The sequence below is a fragment of the Carcharodon carcharias genome, chromosome 6 (genome assembly GCF_017639515.1).
Source record: "Carcharodon carcharias isolate sCarCar2 chromosome 6, sCarCar2.pri, whole genome shotgun sequence".
NCBI lineage: Eukaryota > Metazoa > Chordata > Chondrichthyes > Lamniformes > Lamnidae > Carcharodon > Carcharodon carcharias.
The window spans coordinates 100,768,098-100,786,202 of NC_054472.1; the positions used below are offsets into that span (position 1 = coordinate 100,768,098).

The window sequence follows — 18,105 nt, forward strand, 5'->3', positions numbered from 1 at the left end:
AGGGCTACTTGACCGTATGATTTGCTTCTTGTTATTCTGTTAATAATCTAGCTGCATGTTTCATTGTCCAGAAACCATCTCTACTTGTGTGCGTGTATCTTTGCGCGTGAAGGAGCAAGCATTTTTCATTGTGTTTACATTTTGGGGAATAAATTTTGCATGAATAAATGATATCTTTTCTGATCTAAACTTACCCGAAAGTTTGCTTTGTGTCTATTACTAAAAGTCACAACACACAGAAAAACATTAAATTTAAAACATTTCCTCTGAAACACACATCTTGTTGCAGACAACCGAAAGGTGAAGAAAAAGGGAAAAAGCTATCCCACCATCTCATCTTTCTCCTCATCCATAATAATAGATTAAAATATAGTAGTCAAATACAAGAAGTAATCAGAAAGGCTAATGGTATGTTAGCCTTTATAACTAGAGGCTGAGAATATAAAGAGAAATATGTTTTGCCAGAGCTATACAAATCTCTGGCTTAGACCAAATCTGGAATATTATGTACAGTTCTGGGCACAGCACCTTACAACAGATATACTGACCTTCGAAGGGATGCAGTTCAAATTCACCAGAATCTTAGCAGGATTAGGTTATGAGGAGATTACATAAAGCTTATATTCCCTTGAATATAGAAGATTCAGGGGTGAACACACAGATCAGCCATGATCATCTTGTATGGCTGAACAAACTTGATGAGCTGAATGGCACTTAGCACTGCAGCAATGTTATAGTGCCAGTACAAAAATCACATGGCCCAGAGTAAAATGGGAACATGCCTAATCAAACACCTGTTTGAAAAAGTGGATTATTTGGATCTCTGACTGCTTACTAATTCAAGTATCTGGCTTCATCTGTTGCATTATTAATTCAAGTGTCAGGTTCATCAATTGCAGTAACTTTCATCGAGTTCCTGACAAATTTAAAGCACAATAAAATAATTACACATATACAACATGCTGTGAAATTCATATCATTTGGTTAACTGGTCAATCCATATAGATAATATTTGGATAGATGATAATTTGTAATTTACCAAATGCAAATTTATTCACTATTTCAACTTTTATTTTTGCAGGGTGGGTCCAGGAGCCAGGTTGCAACGTTTTGGTGCCGCAAGAGTCAAGGATTGGGATGCTTATCATACTTTGGGACTTAGCCTCAATGTGTAACATAATAACAAAGCACAGCTTGAACCAGAAGCAAAGTCCTCTCTATTCTGTCCCAACAACGTATCTTAAAACCCCAAAACACAGAAGAACCCTTGCTACGGTGTCATTAGAAACTCTTGCATCCCCTACACCATTTACCCCATGACTAGGAACCCAACCCACTAGAAATTGGACTGAGAATATCCAAACTCTTAGAACTTGCATGAACCTTTTCAATTGTTTTCAAGAAAGCAAATATAGTATTCATAAATGTCAGCAACCTGACAATGAATGATAATGCAGACCTTGATCTACTTGCCACTGTCATACAACTGCCATCTGGTGGAAGTAGCAGGTAAACCAAATGTCAAGTTTAAAAAGAAGTTTCATACAAGATTTTTCAAGGAAAAACTTGAAAACTAAGATAATATAACAATGATTTCAGCTGTAACTGTGTTTTTGTGACAACTTTAAATAATAAAATACATGCTTCCTATTGGTTTCCATTACAGTAATTGAAGCGTCCATAAAAAAAACTGATGGTTTCTTGAAGCTGGAACTTTCCTTAAAACTCCTTTAGTTTCCAAAGTTTTCATGTTGGTCAAGTTAGTACAATTACACAGTGAAGAGAAATGGATAATTTAAAAGAAAATAATTCCTATCTGGGTTAAAGCAAGCTAGATGTATTTTAATGATTGATTCCAAATTTAAAAAAAAATCTATAGAGGAAATGGGGACACACAGAAAATTAGTGTCTTGTTTTGGCAAATTAGGTTAGAACACTGTACTTTGAGATCCAAGGGATAGAAGTCTTTCAGAGGGTTTCCAATTAAGACCACTGCCCTGCTCTTTCCCTACAATCCTGAGCAACACTATGTGCTGAGCAAAAATACACATTGCAAATGTCTATGAGGACAAGATAATTGTGAAGACCTTGTTATTTAAAGTTTGCAGACTATTTTTTCTGTGGTAATGCTTAAAATAACACTTAGCTTATACAAACATAAGCAAACCCTATGCAAAGCAAAATGACAGATATACAGCAAATCCAGGAACAGTTATGCCGCTAAAGTTAGTTATCAATTAACATGATGTTAAGTTGATGTAAGTGGAATCTGAAAATAATGCTCGTGTTCTTTTTTGAAAAAAAAAATCAACAGGTAATGAACAACACAAATATAAGAGAGAAACAGTTCTTACCTGCTCTATGTCAGCATTGCGAGGTAAGAAATAAATTATGTTCGGAGTGATCTTCTGAGAAAGTGCAAAAATTTCAGAGGTAATATGAAGTCAAGGCAAAATAAGAAAGTGTAAAGCCAGTTTGGAACAGAAGAATCAAACAACGAAAACACAACTTTGAGCTTAAAGGTAAACTCGAAAGAGATTCGACGCAAGACTAAACTACTGAAACAAAAAAAACCTGGAAATTTAAAGAAGCTTCATCAGTGTCTGTAAAGGGAAAAACAGTTCAGGTCCAAAGTGTTAACCTTTTTTAAAAAAAAATCTGCATAGATACTGATCAGTTTGACTTGCCAAAAGTTTCTTTTGTTTCAGACTTTTAGCATTTCAAGTTTTTTTCTCATTGAAGGAATATTTTAATGAATGGCTGCAGATTGTGAAATTTGTAAACTTGGGAGTTATTCCTGCAGTTATCTCTCCACACCTCACTTGTCTGGACTCATTTACATGTTTTCACACTGGCCGCTGCAGGAAAAAGACACTTTCACACATTCGTTGTCATTTACAGCATTTTTGGCCCTTCGAGTCTATGCCAGCTCTTGACGGACCAATCCAGTCAGTGCCATTCTCCTGCTCTAACTCAGTAGCCTTGAAAGTTTACTTCCCTCAAGTGTCCAACTAATTTCCTTCTGAAATCACTGATCACCTCTGCCTCCACTACCCTCATGGACAGCAAGTTCCACATGCTGCATAAAAAAGTTCTTCTTCATATTGCCCATGCATCTCTTGGCCAAACTCTCAAATCTGTGTTCCCCTATCAGCTAATGGAAACAGTTTTTCCTCGTCAACCTTATCCAAACCAATCATAATCTTGGACACCGCTATCAAATTTCCCCTTAATTTCCCTTGCTCCAAGGAGAGCAACACCAAGCTTATCCAACCTAACCTTGTAGCTAAAATTCCTCATCCCTGGAACCATTCTCGTAACTCACCTCTGCATCCTCTCAAGGATCCTCATATCCTTCCTAAAGTGTGGTGTCCAGAACAGGATGCAATATTCTAATTGTGGCCTAACTAGCGTTTTATAAAGGTTCAGCACAACTTCCCTGTTTTTGTACTCAATGCCTCTACTTACGAAACTCAAGACCCCATATGTTTTGCTAGCCACTCTCTCAATATATCCTGCCACATTCACAGACCTATGCACATGCACCCCCAGTTCCCTGTCCCTGCATACTCTTTAGAACCGTACGATTGAGTCTATATTGCCTCTCCCTATCACTTCTGACAAAATGCATCATCTCACATTTGTCTGTATTGAATTCCATCTGCCACTTGTCTGCCCATTCTGCTAGCTTATCTATGTCATGTTGCTGTCAATTTATAAATTGGATACGTTTACAAATGGTTGAAAATTACAAATAACCTTAGATCTCAAGTGAGCACATTAGTTGAAAACTTGTCTTCTCCCATAATGGCACAAAATGTTAGTTAATGACTTACAAAATTAGTTGTTCTAAGCATTCTTTGGATATGTCCCAATATGTCCCATATCGCCACTAAATGGGCAGATAAGTGGCAGATGGAATTTAACCCTGAAAAGTGAGAGGTGATACACTTTGGAAGGAGCAATTTGACAAGGAAGAATTCAATGAACGGCATGACACTAGGAAGTTCTGAGGAACAAAGAGACCTTGGTGTGTGTGTCCATAGATCTCTGAAGGCGGAGGGGCATGTTAATGGGGTGGTGAAAAAGGCATATGGAACATTTGCCTTTATCAATCGAGGCATAGATTACAAAAGTAGGGAGGTCATGTTGGAGTTGTATAGAACCTTGGTGAGGCCACAGCTGGAGTACTGTGTGCAGTTCTGGTCGCCACATTATAGGAAGGATGCGAATGCACCGGAGCAGGTGCAGAGGAGATTCACCAGGATGTTGCCTGGGATGAAACATTTAAGTTATGAAGAGAGGTTGGATAGACTTGGGCTGTTTTTGTTGGAGCAGAGAAGACGAAGGGGCGACCTGATCAAGGTGTACAAGATTATGAGGGGCATGGACAGGGTGGATAGGGACCAGTTGTTCCCCTTAGCTGAAGGGCCAGTCACGAGACGACACAAGTTCAAGGTGAGGGGCAGGAGATTTAGGGGGAGGATGTGAGGAAAAACTTTTTTACCCAAAGGGTGGCGACGGTCTGGAATGCACTGCCTGGGAGGGTGGTGGAGGCGGGTTACCTCATGTCCTTTAAAAAGTACCTGGTTGAGCACTTCGCACGTCATAACATTCAAGGCTATGGGCCAAGTGCTGGTAAATGGGATTAGGTAGGTCAGGTGTTTCTTGATGGGCCGAAGGGCCTCTTCTGCACTCTGAGATTCTGTGATGTTGGGGGTCAGAATGCCAGAATTTCCACAACTTCGTTGCTCAACCTCTTGCAAATATGCACCAAGATTAATGCCGAAATAGCAAACTAAGAGCTGCATAGTTTTAAGATGTTCTTTACACTTTTGAATTTTCACTATGGTTCAGTGGTGGTTTTTAAATCACCATTCTCACTGACGATGCAAGAGCTTAAATGAGAAAGTAGTGGTATTACAATTTCTGTTTATCCCTAGGCATTTTGGTCATCAGCACACTTTGAGGTTGTCAATAGCATTCCAAAAATGTGCTGATATTTCCTTCACCTGTATTTCGTTTTCAATAAATAGATTAGGATGGAAAAAAAAACTAAGATCAAATTTAGCATTTGAAAACCACAGTAACTTCTATTTATGTAGTCCCTTTGACATTGTGCTTTACAGAAGCATTGTAAAATAAAATTTGACATGAAGCCACTTAAGGAGATATTAGGGCAGATGGCCAACAGCTTGGAAGTCAATGTAGGCTTTAAGGGTTGTCTTAAGGGAGGAAAGCGACAAAGGCGGAGAGGTCTAGGGATGGAATTTTAGAGCTTATGACCTAGGCAGTTGATGGCACGACCGCCTACTAGTGAAACGATTAAAGCCAAAATTGTTGTTTAATTGGGAGGTTACAGAGCAAGGAAGAGACAAGGGAAGGTTGAAAACAAGGATGAGAATTTTAAAATCGAAGCTGCTTAACCTAGGGCCACTGCATGTCAGCAAGCACAGAGGTGATAGGTGAATGTGATATGGTGAGGATCAAGACACAGACAATGGAGTTTTGGGTGACCTCGGGTAGAATGATCATCTTGGAATAGTCAAGTGTAGAGGTAACAAAGGCATGGATGAGGGTTTCAGCAAATGAGCTGAAGCAGTGCAGGGTCAGGTGATGTTACAGGTTGAATTACACGGCCTTAACTATGATGTAATCGGAAGTTCATCTTGTAGGTTGCATCCAAGTATATTTTTTTAAATGCGTCAAGAGTTTAGGCTTCTCCCACCTTTTCAGGCAGTCAGTTCCAGACTCCCATCATGCTCTGGGTGAAAAAAATTCACCTTAACCCAACTCCAATCCTTCTACTAATTATTTTCAATCCATACCCCCAGTTATTCACCTCTCTGCTAAGTGAAATAGGTCCTTTCTATCCATTCTATTGAGGCTGTTCATAGTTTTATACACCTCAATTATATTTCCCCTCAGCTTCTCTGTTTCAAACAACCCTACCCCCTGTCCACTTACTCCGCATAGCTAAAATTTGCTATTCCTAGCAAGATCCGTGTAAAGCCCTTTTATAGTCTCTAATGTGATCACATCCTTGTGGTAATGCAGTAACAAGAACTGTATGCATTACTCTAGATGTGGCCTAACTAGTATTTTAGACAATTCTAGCACAACATCCCTGTTGTTAAACTTTATGCTTCAGCAAATAAAGGAAAGCATTCTGCATACTTTCTTAACCAACTGGTCGACCTCTCCAGCTACTTTCAGGGAACAATGGACACCATGAAAGATGCTACATAAATGCACATTTTTTTAATTGCTGGATCTGGTTGGTTCATATATTTCCAGCAATGGTTTTGGGCCAGGGGTAGGAAACCCTCCCCCTGACCATCTCCCCCAGCAAACTTACCTGTAAACTAGTCCTGCCATTGGCCAATCCCCCTCCAACACAATCAGGCCACTTTCTGCCAAGTTATCGTCCATCAACTAAGCCTTTCCAATTCTTTGCCTCTTCCTCCAGTATCCCCTGGCTGCAGATTCCAACTTAGCCCAATCCGGCCTTCACGATTCCTTCCTAACTACAATTTCTCTAACCTCCATTCAACCCTGCTCCTATCTTCCATGTTCCCCGTGATCTTTTCAGCCTCCAATCTTTCACCCAAACTGCATTTCTCTGGTTTCTGATCTTCCAGCCCCTTCAACACTCCAGCCTCTGATCTCTCTTCCTCATTCCCCCCAACCCCGCCAGATCTTTCCAGTGTCTGATCTCTGACCCCTGTATTTCCAATCTCTCCCTCCACTCCACTCCCCAGCTTGGATGGATGCCAAAGGCCTACCTGCCCGAGAGCCAGCCAACCTCTCTATCTGGCTGGCTGGGAAATAAAAATAAAACATCTCAAGTTCGCCAGGACCTAAGGGAACACATTCTTCTGGGTTTTCCGAATGCAATCCCTCCCCGTAAATATTGGGGTTATTAGTTTCCTCAACCTTGGGGCTATTTGTTTCCTCAACCTGAAGTCATTTGCAGCAGCTGCAATGCTTTCCCAGCCAACATCAACTAACTTGTCATAGCAAATGCAAAGTTGAAATTTCTGCTGTTTGGCTCTATGTACTCTAAGTATCCATTCAGTCACTGAGGGGAAAATAGCAGCTCGTCACTTTAGCCATTTATCCAAACTTCCATTTGTTCATAGAATTCCATAATGAATTTTATCAACTTTGTTGGAATGTTGAAGTTACAGAACTCTAAAAAGACTCCCGTCAAGTCTCTAAAGCACTATCAAATGCTATTCTACAGTTAATACACTTTAAATTGAATGGAGGTGGGTGGGTGTGTGATGGTGAGGGATCAAGCTTAGGTAGATGTAGCAAATCAAGGGGTAGAGTCAAGGCAGGACAGCAAAATAGTAATATGGGAAATGGCAGGAAGGGACAGAGAAAAAAAACTAAGAATACACCAACAATCAAAACTAGATGTTACAAAGATAACAAAAAGACAATACTAAAGGCTCTGTATCTGATCTTTTCATAGCATTCATAAAGTAAATGAATTGATAGTGCACATATAAGTAAATAAATATGATCTGATAGTCATTATGGAGAGGTGGCTCCAAGATGACAAGGATTGGGTGCTGAATATTGGAGGGGTATATGACATTCAAGAAGAACAGGAAGCTAGGTAAAGGTAGCACTGTTAAAAAGGGTGGCATTGGTGCAATAGTTAGAGATGACCTTGGTTCAGGAAATCAGGATGTAGAATCGGTTTGGGTGGAGATGAGGGAATGAAGTCACTCGTGGGAGTGGTCTACAGCCCCATAACAGTAAACATAAAGTAGGACAAAGTATACAAGAAGAAATATTGGGTGGTTGTGATAAAGGGACGGGAATAATCATGGGTAATTTTAATCTGCACATAAACTGGAAACATCAGATTGTCAGTAGTAGCCTGAATGAGGAGTTCATAGAATGCTTTCAAGATAGCTTCTTAGAACAGCATGTTCTGGAACCAACCAGAGAACATGTTCTTTTAGACTTGGTATTGTGTAATGTGATATTGTTAATTAATGACCTCAGAGTAAAGGCACACCTAAGTAGCAGCGATCACAATATGATTGAATTTTAAATCCAGTTTGAAAGGGAAAAGAAAACTTATGGGAGGACCCACCGTCCATGGTTAACTAAAAAGTTAGGGAAATCATCAAACTCAAGGAAAAAACATATAATGGTGCAAAGGTGAGTGGCCGATCAGATGATTGGTCAGAAAATAAAGAATGGCAGAGAATGACTAAAAGGTTAATCAGGAAAAAGAAACTAGAATATGAGAGGAAGCTGGCTAGGAATATAAAAACGGATATCAAGAGTTTCTACAGGTATGTTAGAAGGGGAAGAGTAGGTAAAGTAAATGTTGGTCCTCGAGAGAGTGACAATGGGGAGTTAATAGTAGATAATAAGGAAATGGCAAATGAAATGAACAAATGTTTTGCTTCCGTCTTCACCATAGAAAATAAAAAAACATTCCAGTCATAGCTGTAAATCAGGAGGTGGAAGGGAGAGAGGAACTTTGTGAAATTACAATCACTAGGGAAGCTGTACTGAGCAAATTGATGGAGCTGTGGGTTGACATGTCTCCAGGTCCTGATGAACTACATCCTAGGGTCTTAAAAGAGGTGGCTGAGGTAGTAGATGTGTTTGTCTTAATTTTCCAAAATTCACTAGATTCTGGGAAGTTCCAACAGAATAGAAAGCAACAAGTATAACCCCTCTATTCAAAAAGGAAGGGAGGCAGAAAACAGGAAACTATCAACCAGTTAGCTTAACATGTGTCATGGGGAAGACGTTAGAATTAATCATTAAAGAGGTTATAGCTGGGTACTTAGAAAATACTCAAGGTAATCAGGAAGAGTAAGCATGGTTTTGTGAAAGGGGAATCATCTTTAACCAATTTACTGGAGTTCTTAAGAGGTAACATGCGCTGTAGGTAAAGGGGAGCCTGTAGACGTGCTGTACTTGGATTTCCAGAAGGCATTTGATAAAGTGCCACATCAAAGGTTACTGCAGAAAATAAAAGCTCATGGTGTAGGGGATAACATGTTAGCATGCATAGAGGATTGGCTGGCTGGCAGAAAACAGCATGCATACATGGGTCTTATCCTGATTGGCAAGATGTGACTAGTGGAGTCCTCCAAGGGTCTGTACTGGGGCCTCAACTTATTCCAATTTATATCTGTGACTAAGATAAAGTGAGCAAAGGCATAGTTGCTACATTTGCAGATGGCACAAAGATAGGTAGGAAAGTAGGTTGTGAAGAGGACATAAGGAGGTTGCAGATAGATAGATAGGTTGAGTGAGTGGGCAAAAGTCTGGCAGACGGAGTATAATGTGGGGAAATGTGAAGTTGTTCAATTTGGCAGGAAGAATAAAAAAAGCAGACTATTATTCAAATGGAGAATGACTGCAGAATTCTGAGGTGCAGAGGATTTAGGTGTTCTAGTGCATGTGTCACAAAAAGTTAGAATGCAAGCACAGCAAGTAATTAAGAGAGAAATTAAACATAAAAGTAAGCATGTTATGCTTCAGTTATACAGGGCATTAGTGAGACATTTCGAATATTGTGCACAGTTTTGCTCTCCTTATTTAAGAAAGGATGTAATTGCATTGGAGCCAGTTCAGAGGGGGCTTACTAGATTGATATCTGGAATGAGCTGCATGTCTTATGAGGATAGGTTGGACAGACTGGGCTGATTTCCACTGGATTTTAGAACAGTGAATGGTGACTTAATTGAAGTCTATAAGATCCTGAATGGTCTCCACAAGGTGGACGTGGAAAGAATGTTTCCTCTTGTGGGTGAGTCCAGAACTATGGGGCACTGTTTTAAAATTAGGGGTCGCCCTATTAGGACAGAGATGATGAGAATTTTTTTCTCTGAGGGTCAATGAATATTTTTAAGGAGGGGGTAGATAGATTCTTGTTAGACAAGGGAATCAAAGGTGGTAGATGGGAATGTGGAATTTGAAGCACAAACAGATCAGCCATCTTCTTATTGAATGCACAGCAGGCTTGAGGGGCTTCTGCTCCTATTTCGTATGTTCGTGTGTAATACACATTATAATGGAGTATGCTTCTGGCTTTTCCTTGCTAGTATTTTAACATCTTCAATAAGTAGTTCTTCTACTGTGCTTGATGTCCAACTGTTTTTGTTATACAATAGCTCTAAATGTTGTAATGTTTTGCCTGCTAATCAAAATTCACAAAAACAGCTTTCAAATCAAATATTAACAAACCTTATTTCTCAACTATAAAAATATGTTCTAAGTTTTGAACAGAGGTTTTGAAGGATATCCATCAAGAGACATCATAGTCTTCAGGTCGAAGATCTTTGCATTGACATAATCGGGGCCTCCCCAGGGAGGACTGAGGAATACAGCATCAGCCTTTAGATCAGAAGCCAGCAGCATGAAGTCACCCAGGATAAATTCAATCTGTTCAGATACTCCATAGACTCGTGCATTGTTTTGAGCAAGATCTATTTTCACAGGGTCAATATCAACAGCGATCACTGGATTAAAAGAAATAATTGATTGGTCGACAAAATATCAAACATGCACTTTCCTGGTCAAGAAAGATTTCTGTCAAAACAAAATATCCACAACAATGTAAGCTTATCTATTGTAGGTACAGTAGCTAATCTTTGAAAGCCACTCAAAATCCAGTTATGATTAGTACTGCCCTCATGCAACGGGAAAATTTGGAGTTGCTGCTCCTTTAAGAGTTTCATGCCATATACCTTGGTAAGGCACTGGGTGTAAGCCCACCTTGTAAAAATATCTATTTCTAAGCCACATTTTAGTTAAGTCCATGAAGTAACAGATCTATCAGCATTTGGAATTGCAATGAAGGAAAGTTCCTGGTCAGGAATCATAGTGAAAACAGCAGCTAGAGCTTTTGCTAACTGCCTTCCAGAGATCGTTTGATACTGAGCACATTAATCTCTCTGCTTGAAAAGGAGCCAGCTCCTTCATTGCCAGGTATCAGTCCATCAATTATTCGACTGAAACATTAAACAGCCCTCTCAAGTGGATGCTAAAGATCCCATGGCACTCTTTCAAAGAAAAGCGGGGGAGTTTTTCTTGGTGTCCTAACCAATAAATATCACTCAAACAACATTACAGCACTTAAGCATATCATTTAGTCATCATATTGCTGTCTGTGGAACCTTGTGTGCAAACTGGCTGCCACATTTCCTACATTACAACACTGACTACACTTAAAAAAAAACACTTTGTTGGTTCCTCAGGGTACTGTCCTTGGCCCAGCCATCTTCAGCTGCTTCTTCTGACCTTCCTTCCATCATAAGGTCAAAAGTGGGGATGTTCACTGATGATTGCAATGTTCAGCACCATTTGCGACTCCTCAGATACTGAAGTAGTCCATGTCCATATGCAGCAAGACTTAGACAATATCCCAGCTTGGGCTGACAAGTGGCAAGGAACATTCACGCAACAAGTGCTGGGCAATCACCATCTCCAACAAGAGAATCTAACCATCGCCCCTTGATGCTCAATGGCATTACCATTGCTGAATCCCCCACTGTCAATATCCTGGGGGCTACCATTGACCAGAAACTGAACTGGACAAGCTATATAAATACAGTGGCTACAAGAGTAGGTCAGAGGCTATGAATCCTGTGACAAGTAACTCACCTCCTGATTCCCCAAAGTTTGTCTACCATCTACAAGGCACAAGTAAGGAGTATGATGAAATACTCCCCACTTGCCGGCATGAGTGCAGCTCCCACAACACTCAAGAAGCTTGACACCATCCAGGACATAGCAGCCTACTTGATTGGCACCACATCCACAAATATTCACTCCCTCCATCACCGATGCACAGTAGCAGCAGTGTGTACTATCTACAAGATACACTGCAGGAATTCACCAAGGCTCCTTAGACAGCACCTTCCAAATCCACAACCATTACCATCTAGAAGAACAAGTGCAGCAGATAGATGGGACCACCACATGGAATTTCCCTTCCAAATCACTCACCATCTTGACTTGGAAATATATCGCCATTCCTTCACTGTCACAGGGTCAAAATCCTGGAACTCCCTTCCTAACAACACTGTGGGTATACCTACACTACATGGACTGCAGCGGTTCATGAAGGCAGCTCACCACCACCTTCTCAAGGGCAACTAGGGGTGGGCAATAAATGCTGACTCAGCCAGCAAAGCCCACATCCCGCAAATGAATAAAAAAAAAGTGTTTTGGGATGTCCTGAGGTTGTGAAAAACTACATAAATTCAAGTCTTTCTGTTCATTTATATTTAGCCCAACACTGCTTTGGGCCTACTGTTTTAGAAGTTACACTTGGGATATCTTCAAAACTTTGTTCCTGCTCCAAAACCTTTTAAAATTGTTTCCATTGGTCACCAAAGCATTGTTTCTCAGGGAAGGTCTAACTTGGCTTCAAATTGATGAGAAAATTCAGTGCATAAATCAGGCACGTCTTAAGTGCATTGATATCAACTTTGAATTTACATCCAGGCCATCAATCTTATAACCGCTTTATAGGTTTAACCACTTAAGTATAACTGACAGCAGCATGAGACTAATCCTGAAGGACTCTGAGTTACAGAATCCCTGATCTGTGTAGTGACCCAAGGAACCTTATAAGATGCCAATCTCATTTGAAGAGCACTTTGTACATTTTCCCCAGTTACACTTTTAAGAGGGCAAGGAAAGCTTTGTCCAATTGGGAAGTTTTACCCTTATAGTCTGTACTCAGAGCACCACAGAAGCCCATCAAAGATTATGTAAAACTGATCCATGTTCTCCAAGACCAGTCTAGTGCAGGAGGTAGGAAAAGATAACTTAGAAACGATTGAAGACCTAAACAAGACTCTGTGCTCTCAACTGAAATCTCCTACCAGTTGAGTGTATATATGAATAAGGTTGAAAGAATTTTTAAAAAATCATGATCTGGCATCCAAGAGGTTTGGGGCTCTGGTAGCTCTTCCTCAAAAGTGTACCAAGTGAAATCAGTTCACAATGACATTTATGGATGAGGAATGTATTCATAGAAATTTAATTTCCCTTTACGTCCAACACAGCTTTGTGAAGGATTCCAAGAGGTTTTACATAAGTTGGGACTGTTTTCCTTGAAACAAAGGAGGCTAAAGAGAGATTTAATTGAGGTATATAAAATTAAGAGGGTCTTAGACAGAATGAATAGCAAGAACCTATTTCCCCAAGCAGAGGTCAACGACACGGGAGATAGATTTAAAGTAGTTGGTAGAAGGATTAGAAGGGAGTTGAGGAGAATTATTTTATTCACCCAGAGGATGGTGGGGTCTGGGACTGACTGCTCGAAAGGGTGATGGATGCAGAAAGGCTCGTCGCATTTAAAAGTACTTGGATAAACATCTGAAATGCTGAAATCTACAAGGCTAAGGACCAAGAGCTGTAAAGTGGTATTAGTCTAGAAAGCTGTTTTGTCAGCCGGCACTGAAACGAAAGGCCAAATGTCCTGTTTCTGTGCAGTAAATTCACACAATTTATTAAAGTGAGTAGCTGTCACAGAACGGTAATGTCAAAATAAATAAGTGTTTGGCTCATTCAGCAATTCTATGACATTACTGGGCAATCTCCGATGGCGTTGCACAAGGGGAGTGAAGACTAAGTTTTGTCTTAGGCTGAAAGTAGTTTATAGGCTAGGGGCTAAATTTGACATATAGCTCTATAATTCAGTTCCTATTTTAAAATTATACATTCTCTGATTTTTAAATAATATTTTGACCAATTTATTACAATTTGGAAAGCCAAAAAATTGCTTCTCTGCAGTACAGACTGAGCAGTTGAAGGCAAAGTTAGGATGCTACCACTGGTGAGAGGATGAAATATCACATGCAGCATGTTTACATGGCCAGTTTCTGTTATAAATGCGAACATGGGAAATTTATAATGAAAAAGTGATGCAAGAAGTGTAATGTATTATAAATATATGCACCTCTAACTGACTTAATTGGTGACTTATGAGGTATTCATGCACATCTCATAACTCAGTTTACCAACATAAAGGGTATTTTTAGCCCAGAGCAGTGTGTGAGATAGAGCGGGGATTAAAAGCAGCAAAAATGTAAGCACGTGAGGAGTCACCTCTCACCCACCAAGTTTTGCAATTAACTCGAGTGCGTTAGGCTGGTCGCACACAACCCCCATCAAGGGGAGGGAGTGTGAAGAGAAGGGTTGCCTATTAACAGACAATAATAACTCAATTGCAGTTATTTTTGACCCACTTTAAAATTCAACATTACATCCACAAATTTCCAGGGCTTCCTGTAACTTGTCAGTGAAGGCAAGACAAGAATACAACTGCAATGGAGGCGGCTGATTAAACCTCACCTTCATGGAAATACTCAAATTCTCAGTACTCATAGTTGTTTTCTTACCAGCTGGTGGGAAAGCGTTTGCTCACAGCACTTTTTACATTTTGGAGATTTGCTCAATAACATCAGGGCAGGTAGTGCTTTGGCTGCTGTAAGTTGGATCTTGGATGATGAGCATTATGACCATACCAGAGCAGCTTATTGTTCAGAGACTTGAAGCTGCAAAGCAAAAGGCAGTGGGGGCAATAGCAGAGGGATGCAGCATGCACACAGGGTTTACAGGTAGATATTGAGTTTCCTTCAGGAGACTCAGCTTGTTACATCAAGTGATGGCAGGCATTTGCATCCTCCTAGAAGAACCTGCTCCCTGTTGGATCCCTGATGGCCTTACTGGAGATGTGAAAGTGACCACTGCCAAAGTTTTGCCTCCAGATCCTCCAGGGCCCTGCTGGGGACATAGCCATGGTCTCCCAGCTGGCAGCCCACATAACATAAAACAAGTGACTCATGAGTCATTTGAAGGGCCAGCAACTATGTAAACTTCATCTGTGATCAAGCAAGGCAAAATGAGTGGGTACTCAGGGTTTTGTCTCTGGTTGACTTCCTACAGGTGCAGGGCGTCATCGACTGCATACATGTCAATCTACACACCCCAAGATCAACCAGGGTGATTGTGAACTGCCAGAGATTCCACTCCAACAATGTGCAGCTTTTGTGGTTATGCACCAAGTGAACAAGATTTGTGGTTGTGCACAAAATTTTCATGATGCTTTCATTCTGCAGCAGTCCAAGCCTCTGATGTTTTTATTCCTGCAAGCATAGTTAAGGAGTAGCTGCTGGGAGACAAGGGATGCCCACTTCAAACTTGGTTCAAGATACTTGTCAGAAACATGACCAATGAAGCTCAACAGTGCTACAACTGGTGGCTATAAAGCATTCGTTGTGTGATCAAACAAGCCCTTGGCTTGCTGAAGATGCACTTCAGATACCTAGACAGAACTGGAGGCATCCTTCGGATTGCACCAGCCTGGGTATCCCAAATAGTTGTGGTGTGCTGCACCCTGCACAACGTTGCACAGCAGCAAGGCTTAGACCTGCAGGAAGAACAAGGTACAGATGCTCTGCAGATGCTTTCAAGGAGGAGGAGAACACTAATGAGGGCAGTGTAGCACTAGCTTCTCATGCTGCTGTGTGGGATGCCCTTATTAATGCAACATTCACTTACGTTACACCAGTGGACTGCCATCAGAAGAATATGCATCACATCAATTGCAATGCCCTGCGACGTCAACCCACTCATGCCTTCAAGTTAACATCAGGGTCTAAGACTTAGCCTCATTTCTTGAATTCTTATTTTAAGCCAGCAGTGGCCAACTCCCCTTAATTTAATGCAGCACAGTTATTGTCAGTCTCAATGAAAAGTTAGTCAAGAAGCTGTATTTTATTCTTCCCCTAGATCTTCCTTAGAGGTACTTTTTTTGCACAGATCAAGGGATTTCATGCTTTCCTGGACAGCAGGTTAGCAATAAAAGTGCCCTTTGTGCTGAGCATACAGCGGACCTTAACTCTCTGAAAATTGTACAATAGCACAAAACACAGGAGACCTTATGAGTCCCTATCAGTGCCAAAGGTCAATACTCAGCAGGTCTGGCAGCATCGGCGGAGAAGAAAAGAGTTGACGTTTCGAGTTCTCATGACCCTTCGACAGAACTTGAGTTCGAGTCCAAGAAAGAGTTGAAATATAAGCTGGTTTAAGGTGTGTGTGTGGAGGGCAGAGAGAGAGAGAGAGAGAGAGAGAGAGAGGTGGAGTGGGGGTGTGGTTGTAGGGACAAACAAGCAGTGATAGAAGCAGATCATCAAAAGATGTCAACAACAATAGTACAAAAGAACACATAGGTGTTAGTTAAAGTTGGTGATATTATCTAAACGAATGTGCTAATTAAGAATGGATGGTAGGGCACTCAAGGTATAGCTCTAGTGGGGGTGGGGAGAGCATAAAAGATTTAAATTTTTTTTTTTAAAAATAATGGAAATAGGTGGGAAAAGAAAAATCTATATAATTTATTGGAAAAAAAAAGGGGGAAACAGAAAGGGGGTGGGGATGGGGGAGGGAACTCACGACCTAAAGTTGTTGAATTCAATATTCAGTCTGGAAGGCTGTAAAGTGCCTAGTCGGAAGATGAGGTGTTGTTCCTCCAGTTTGCGTTGGGCTTCACTGGAACAATGCAGCAAGCCAAGGACAGACATGTGGGCAAGAGAGCAGGGTGGAGTGTTAAAATGGCAAGCGACAGGGAGGTTTGGGTCATTCTTGCGGACAGACCGCAGGTGTTCTGCAAAGCGGTCACCCAGTTTACGTTTGGTCTCTCCAATGTAGAGGAGACCACATTGGGAGCAATGAATGCAGTAGATTAAGTTGGGGGAAATGCAAGTGAAATGCTGCTTCACTTGAAAGGAGTGTTTGTGTCCTTGGACGGTGAGGAGAGAGGAAGTGAAGGGGCAGGTGTTGCATCTTTTGCGTGGGCATGGGGTTGTGCCATAGGAGGGGGTTGAGGAGTAGGGGGTGATGGAGGAGTGGACCAGGGTGTCCCGGAGGGAGCGATCCCTACGGAATGCCGATAGGGGGGTGAAGGGAAGATGTGTTTGGTGGTGGCATCATGCTGGAGTTGGTGGAAATGGTGGAGGATGATCCTTTGAATGCGGAGGCTGGTGGGGTGATAAGTGAGGACAAGGGGGACCCTATCATGTTTCTGGGAGGGAGGAGAAGGCGTGAGGGCGGATGCGCAGGAGATGGACCGGACACGGTTGAGGGCCCTGTCAACGACCGTGGGTGGAAAACCTCGGTTAAGGAAGAAGGAGGACATGTCAGAGGAACTGTTTTTGAAGGTAGCATCATCGGAACAGATGCGACGGAGGCGAAGGAACTGAGAGAATGGGATGGAGTCTTTACAGGAAGTGGGGTGTGAGGAGCTGTAGTCGAGATAGCTGTGGGAGTCGGTGGGTTTGTAATGGATATTGGTGGACAGTCTATCACCAGAGATTGAGACAGAGAGGTCAAGGAAGGGAAAGGAAGTGTCAGAGATGGACCACGTTAAACTGATGGAGGGGTGGAGATTGGAAGCAAAATTAATAAATTTTTCCAAGTCCCGACGAGAGCATGAAGCGGCACCGAAGTAATCATCGATGTACCGGAGAAAGAGTTGTGGAAGGGGGCCGGAGTAGGACTGGAACAAGGAATGTTCCACATACCCCATAAAGAGACAGGCATAGCTGGGGCCCATGCGGGTACCCATAGCCACACCTTTTACTTGGAGGAAGTGAGAGGAGTTGAAGGAGAAATTGTTCAGCGTGAGAACAAGTTCAGCCAGACGGAGGAGAGCAGTGGTGGATGGGGTTTGTTCGGGCCTCTGTTCGAGGAAGAAGCTAAGGGCTTTTTCTTTTTTTCTTTTTTTTTTGCATCTTTTATGCTCTCCCCACCCCCATTAGAGCTATACCTTGAGTGCCCTATCATCCATTCTTAATTAGCACATTCGTTTAGATAATATCACCAACTTTAACTTTAACACCTATGTGTTCTTTTGTACTATTGTTGTTGACATCTTTTGATGATCTGCTTCTATCACTGCTTGTTTGTCCCTACAACCACACCCCCACTCCACCTCTCTCTCTCTCTCTCCGCCCCCCACACACACACCTTAAACCAGCTTATATTTCAACTCTTTCTTGGACTCGAACTCAAGTTCTGTCGAAGGGTCATGAGGACTCGAAACGT

At 41.5% G+C, this 18,105-nt stretch overlaps 1 protein-coding gene across 9 annotated transcripts in view; it reads right to left on the reverse strand.

Moving 5' to 3' along the window:
- Positions 1–18,105, reverse strand: part of tgs1 (trimethylguanosine synthase 1) — a 77,424-nt gene that overhangs the window by 24,645 nt on the left and 34,674 nt on the right. For 6 of the 9 annotated variants that reach the window (XM_041189936.1, XM_041189935.1, XM_041189933.1 and 3 more), the window contains 2 exons: positions 10,289–10,505; positions 2,355–2,433 (listed from right to left, as the gene is read on the reverse strand). In XM_041189936.1, the coding sequence (XP_041045870.1) occupies positions 2,355–2,433; positions 10,289–10,505 (296 nt within the window). Of the gene's footprint in view, positions 1–835; positions 917–2,354; positions 2,434–10,230; positions 10,506–18,105 lie in introns of those variants that run through there. The other 3 variants (XR_005943318.1, XM_041189934.1, XM_041189938.1) reach the window with 3 other exon arrangements.